The sequence below is a fragment of the Ostrea edulis genome, chromosome 5, assembly GCF_947568905.1.
Source record: "Ostrea edulis chromosome 5, xbOstEdul1.1, whole genome shotgun sequence".
Classification (NCBI taxonomy): Eukaryota; Metazoa; Mollusca; class Bivalvia; order Ostreida; family Ostreidae; genus Ostrea; species Ostrea edulis.
The window spans coordinates 76,922,024-76,929,288 of NC_079168.1; the positions used below are offsets into that span (position 1 = coordinate 76,922,024).

General features: G+C 36.3%; 1 protein-coding gene across 1 annotated transcript in view; it reads right to left on the minus strand.

Annotated features, from left to right (window-relative positions):
• Nucleotides 1–6,946, minus strand: part of LOC125649789 (uncharacterized) — a 33,718-nt gene extending 26,772 nt beyond the window's left edge. Inside the window, exons 1-2 of the mRNA XM_056166166.1 lie at nucleotides 6,799–6,946; nucleotides 6,361–6,537 (exon numbers count right to left, since the gene is read on the minus strand). Coding sequence (XP_056022141.1) covers nucleotides 6,361–6,537; nucleotides 6,799–6,946 — 325 coding nt within the window. The remainder of the gene's footprint in view (nucleotides 1–6,360; nucleotides 6,538–6,798) is intronic.
• Nucleotides 6,947–7,265: the final 319 nt, after the last annotated feature.

Here is a 7,265-nt window from a genome sequence, read left to right on the forward strand (position 1 = left end):
TGTTTTTCTATGCTCCCGAGGACTGGAAATAAGGGGCTTTTTCATTGGTTGAATATCGCAATAAGGAATGGTAAAGCGGCCAAATAAGGAATGGCAAAGCGGCCAATCGCATATAGAAGCTGAGACACACCTTCCAGCGAAAATACTGGCCTTGTGACCCACGGTAGGTAATCGTAGAGCGACCTACCGTGGGTTTCCGACGATGTTTCTTACTATACTTTTGTCCAAACATACCTTCAAATATTCATTAATACCCCCATACGACCCGAAAACTCACAGCTTCAAATGATTTCGTTTGTTGACGTAGCCATGTTAGGTAGCCGGGTCAATTCGAACCCTGTTGCTGTTGGTATCTATTCATAAAATTCGTTGTACCATGTAAGTTATGGATTCGCTTTTCATTTATTATCAACATGAATGATTAATAAAAAAAATTAAAAAAATATAGTTTTTCTAAAGGTAAAATAAGCTTTTGATAAATGAAAATGTTACAAAAGCCCATTATGGTCCTTAACACTCGTGTGGCAGGGATGGAGACCGAACCAGACTAATGAAAGCCGCATTGCCGTGAGTTTAGCTATTTCAATAATTATGATTTAATGGAACTGGGATAATATATTATCTAAAATATTTAGCTAAAATATTTGTGGGGTATTAGATCACATCTAGACGCTGTTGTGCAAGTATGGAAATGAACCGGGATTTGAACTGACTGGCTACCTAACATGGCTACGTCAACGAACGAAATCATTTGAAACTGTGAGGTTTTGGGTCGTATAGGACTTTAAGGAATATTTGAAGGTATGTTTGGACACAATTATAGTAGGAAAATATGTTGCAACTTAGGAATTTTTGGATATTAAATTCATGAGACAACAACAGAAAAATACAATGATATCAGGACCCAACTGTGCGCAGGTTTTTGTGCACCGTAAATCGAAGGTTTTTATAAGTGGTGAATCTGTAGCTCTCTGTATTTTTTTCAGAGAGCTATAGTTCTGCAGCTACCTTAACCCAGGATCTACATGTATGCGGGCACCTGTCGCATCCCCGTTTCATTTACAGATACAACACTTACTGTGTAGTAATTCTTCAATAAATACTAGAATAATGTAAAACTTATAGGGTACCAATTTTGATGCAACAGATGCGCATTTCGACAAACAATGTCTCTTCAGTGATGCTGAACCGAAATGTTTAAAATCCGAAATAGCAATGAAGTTTTAGACTAGTATAGCCAAAAACAGCGTGCCAAAAAAAGTGGAGTCAAATTCGTCTAAGGATAAGATCTATGCATGAGGGAGATAATCCTTAATTTTGAAATGAATTTCTATATTTTATAACAGCAATTAAATATACATCCGTATTTTCAAGCTAGTATTGAAGTACTTAGCTACTGGGCTGGCTGTAGAGACCCTCGGGGACTAACAGTCCACCAGCAGAGGCCTCAACCCAGGGGTCATAATGTAAAACTTATAGGGTACCAATTTTGATGCACCAGATGCACATTTCGACAAACAATGTCTCTTCAGTGATGCTCAACCGAAATGTTTGAAATCTGAAATAACAATAACTGAACCCATCGTGTTCACTCAGAAAAGTCAAGATTACTAAAGAGCAACCTGCATACAATCTGTATACAATATTTATGCACAGGACCAACCAAAATATACGAAGAACAATTTGTGAAACACTTTCACGAAACACTTAGTTTTCATCCAATCCATACAAAAGAAAATCACTGGACTTTTTCAAATTGTAAAGAACATCGAAAAGGTTTGACACGGGGTCTAGTGACAACTAAAAGGCGTTACCAGACAGACAGACAGGCCTATAAATGCACAGCTTTCTTTAAATGGGTAGCCATAATTCATTATATTAGTTCTCGTAAAAATGCCACATAATGCAATAGGTAAAGGTGAAGATAACGAACAGTGATCAATCTCATAACTCCTATAAAGGTGAAGATAACGACCAGTGATCAATCTCATAACTCCTATAAAGGTGAAGATAACGAACAGTGATCAATCTCATAACTCCTATAAAGGTGAAGATAACGAACAGTGATCAATCTCATAACTCCTATAAAGGTGAAGATAACGAACAGTGATCAATCTCATAACTCCTATAAAGGTGAAGATAACGAACAGTGATCAATCTCATAACTCCTATAAAGGTGAAGATAACGAACAGTGATCAATCTCATAACTCCTATAAAGGTGAAGATAACGAACAGTGATCAATCTCATAACTCCTATAAAGGTGAAGATAACGAACAGTGATCAATCTCATAACTCCTATAAAGGTGAAGATAACGAACAGTGATCAATCTCATAACTCCTATAAAGGTGAAGATAACGAACAGTGATCAATCTCATAACTCCTATAAAGGTGAAGATAACGAACAGTGATCAATCTCATAACTCCTATAAAGGTGAAGATAACGAACAGTGATCAATCTCATAACTCCTATAAAGGTGAAGATAACGAACAGTGATCAATCTCATAACTCCTATAAAGGTGAAGATAACGAACAGTGATCAATCTCATAACTCCTATAAAGGTGAAGATAACGAACAGTGATCAATCTCATAACTCCTATAAAGGTGAAGATAACGAACAGTGATCAATCTCATAACTCCTATAAAGGTGAAGATAACGACCAGTGGTCAATCTCATAACTCCTATAAAGGTGAAGATAACGAACAGTGATCAATCTCATAACTCCTATAAAGGTGAAGATAACGACCAGTGGTCAATCTCATAACTCCTATAAAGGTGAAGATAACGAACAGTGATCAATCTCATAACTCCTATAAAGGTGAAGATAACGAACAGTGATCAATCTCATAACTCCTATAAAGGTGAAGATAACGAACAGTGATCAATCTCATAACTCCTATAAAGGTGAAGATAACGAACAGTGATCAATCTCATAACTCCTATAAAGGTGAAGATAACGAACAGTGATCAATCTCATAACTCCTATAAAGGTGAAGATAACGAACAGTGATCAATCTCATAACTCTAGTAAAGGTGAAGATAACGAACAGTGATCAATCTCATAACTCCTATAAAGGTGAAGATAACGAACAGTGATCAATCTCATAACTCCTATAAAGGTGAAGATAACGAACAATGATCAATCGCATAACTCCTATAAAGGTGAAGATAACAAACAGTGATCAATCTCATAACTCCTATAAAGGTGAAGATAACGAACAGTGATCAATCTCATAATTCCTATAAAGGTGAAGATAATGAACAGTGATCAATCTCATAACTCCTACAAATAATACAAAATTGAAAGTAGGGCAAACACAAATCCCTCGACACACCTATGGTGGGAGGGATCGGTTGCCTAGGAAGAGTAAGCATCCCCTATCGACCAGTCACACCCGCCGTGAACCTTATATCTCGATCGGGTAAACGGAGTAATCCGAAGTCACAATCAGTGTGTAAAGAATAAGCTCTATTGGTATAAAACATATCAGACAGCATATTACCCAATGACAGATTGTATTGGTAAATCAGATCGTTGTAAGGACTAGTATATGAAAAAAAAATTAATTGTTCAGTTAAGAATTGTCCCTTTTGATGTCTTTTCAGTAGAATATGGTTTGAATAAGCTCGCTATATATAATGCGAATTTTATCAATTGTATGAGTTACCACCCTAAATCCCCCTTTCGAAAAATATACGAATATTTGATTATACACATAATTTTACCAATATGTCTTTGCTTTCGATCACATGACAAAACTGTTATATTGATGTATACACCCGTTATAAACAAAAGGATCGTCATTAAGAAATTAAAATCAAATAATTTACCTCCTTTCATACAAATGAATTCGTAGAGAACTACATGGCAAGAAAGGTCGTTCCAGCCAAAATTAACTCCAACTCCTTGCAGACAATTTTCTACCTGCTGGTTATTTGGTTCACCTGTCAAACATAAACGTATCTGATATTATATGCATCTATTGTGGTGCTATGAAAATAATGAAAGCATGCTACAAATTTTTAAAACGATTATATCGGGGGGGGGGGGGGATTAATAATAATAAATAAATAAATATTGTAACTTTAATTTGCGTTTGAGAAATTTCGCGAGGTTCACGAGAACCCCGTCGCGAATATTTCTCACCGCAAACCATTCCTTAAATTTCGCTTCTAGCCAGTTCATCACGTATAAAAGTTGGTCTACATTCAAAGGCAAAGATAACGAACAGCGATCAATCTCATAACTCCTTTAAGCAATACAAAATAGAGAGTTAGGCAAACACGAGGTGGGATCAGATGCCTAGGAGGAGTAAGCATCCCCTGTCGACCGGTCACACCCGTCGTGAGCCCTATATCCTGATCAGGTAAACGGAATTATCCATAGTATAAGAAATACGTATTCATGTCTTCTTTGTTTGTATCATAGGGTATGAAACAACAAAAGATTAAGGTTTTATAAAGATAAGTGTTTATATCAAGCTGAAAGGTTTATTGTATGTCAAATTTATTATATCTGCCTGAAACATACCATGCCATACCAATAATTACCGAGAATCATGGGATATTAATCGAAGGAGATTGCGGCAGCCATGAGGGATGTTATAACGCCACAGAAAATATATTCTAACGATAATGGATGTATAATCTAAGATCTTTCTTTAATTGCTCTTCCTTTAACGCTGAAATTTGGCATTCGACTCAACATTTCATGGATAGACGCCATTTTTTGTGAAATTTCAATCGGTTGAGTAAAACGATTCCTGATTGGTCCTTGATTATTTGTCAAGCTATTGTTATTGGTCGAATTTTTATTGAAATATTCACGAGACTGGGGTCACTAACATAACCTCAAATGTCCTTCTCCAGTGTAACGGTTAGAGACGATCTGATTTTAATTAGATTGGTCCAAACTTTTCATAGTATATAATTATATTTTCAGCGTAAAAACCGATGTAGAGAATTATCGCACGAGTACCAGATCAGCGTTAGGTTTTTGATATAGACTAACCGATAGATATTCATTTAAAAACCTACAGTGTCTGATTTTAGTTTATTCGCGTTTTGAAATTTTAAGTCACGATCATCTCATTGAAATTCAATCCTTTGATACACTCACTTGGATAGCTCAACAAATATTACAAGGCAAACTTCGCTAACGTTCCGATGGATTCATTTCTCTCTCCCCACTTTGTTGATTTAATTTCTCTAGGACCATTTATGTGATAAGCGGTCGACATATACATTAGAACTGATATTAATGATATTGAATGCAATGACATGTGTTTAATTGTTAACACGAAATAACAGATCAACTGTGTTGAGTGTAGCATTACATGTTTATTTCTGCTCACACCCCACCCCCACCCCCACCCCCAGGATTTGTATTTGTGTCTACAAACTGAAATTTCCATACTCCAGTGGTAACAATGTCAAGGTGCATGAGTCGGTGTCTGATATTAAAAAAAAGGGGGGTGCCCCCCCCCCCTCCATTCTTCAAATGAAAACGGTCTTGAATCATGTTATATGTCACTGCCAGTACACGAATACTCTTTCACAATATCATTTTTTTTCTGTTGGAAGGAGATGGTTTTCAATATCTGTTTATGCCAAGGCGAATTGTGTCCAGCGAAAGCATACGTTACATCGGCTCTACTTAAATCCGTCTTCATAAAAGTCGAAGTGCCCTAACATATGTGTCCAATTTCAGCTGTGTTCAAAACAATACTCTCCTGGATGTTTCAAACAACGATATTTCAATCACAAGAGTCACCAGTGTATGTATATATTTACTCTCTAGTTGAATATCATTTAAACTAAACTACCTGGAAACCAGTTTCGGTATGTAAACGGATCCTCACTATCCAACCATACCCAGATTCCCTCGTGACCTGCATCTGAACCGGAAATAAAGGCTTTACCGGCTTCCGCTACTGAAATTAGCAATAGAATAAAAACGGTCAGTATGTAATCATCTGTCAAAACATATGGACAATTTTCACGAACTACCGAATGTTTTGAATTTTACAGACAGTGTAACCCATACTATAATATACATATGCTTTTTTTCTTGCATCCCACAGATACATTAATAATTTCTCTACCGGAAACATTGCCTCAGAATTAGAAATGAAGAACATTGTTTTATTTGAACAGTGCGAATTGTCTCTTTAACTTGGTGGTGAAATGTGTTTGTCATTAATTCATGGAATTCAGAACTACAATCACAAGAATGTACATGTATTAATGCATTGAAATGAGGGGGAATCTGTTTGGGTTGTTTTTATCATACGGTGCTACATATAGTTTTTTCTGAATCCCCGGTCTATAGACATATAAGACATACAAATTCTCTACCATTATTTTGCAGGAAACTTTGTACACCCTGATCCTTGACACTGGCAAGAGTGCTTCCACGATCCTGACATTTCACGCGGGCGGAGTATCCATTCACGGCTTCTCTGTACCTCCGATAACATCGACCTCCATGAAGATGCCATCCAGTGTCACAGTAGTATGCAATACCAAAGACACCTACAATATATTGATATTCAGAATCTGAAACACTTCACCTGATGTAAAACAGTTACTAAGAAATATGTTATAATACACAGGTGCTTGTGGACAGGACTTCCGGTGCCACTCACTCCTTGTATTTTTTAATGTTCATTTCTTTGGGTATTTCGGGTGTATTCTTGATAATATATGTAACGTCAGGGTTTTTATTTCAAGGGAATGCGAACATTTCGCATAGAAACATTTTTTTAAGAATGTCATATCACTGTCCACAAGTACCTTTGTTATAGTATGCTAAAGTCTGCGAGTCGGTTTGGTCCGATCCTCCGCTTCCTTGGAATGAACATGATGTCGTCTCTGATAGGGAGATTAGTGATACGGCTATAGCTAAGTAATGAGCATTGTCGACATTTAATAACATGAACATCCATAAGACTCTGTAATTTGATCGCAGATTCGACAAACGATATAATTAAGATTTTTTATTATAAAACATTTAACTAATTACTAATCAGTGTTAATTTCTTTTTGCTGGATAGCGTTTGTCGGTAATTGATTTATTTCATGATCAGTTTTTCGTCTTATTTTGACTTTCCTGTTTTGCCTTATGTATATGTCACACTGTAAATGATTATGTGTTTTGTACAAATCAGTTCATGCATATACATCAAACTTTTGAACTCTATGGTTCATGGTAATAAATGATACAATACAGGAGTCGCATCCCTTTCATCAGAGAGAGAGAG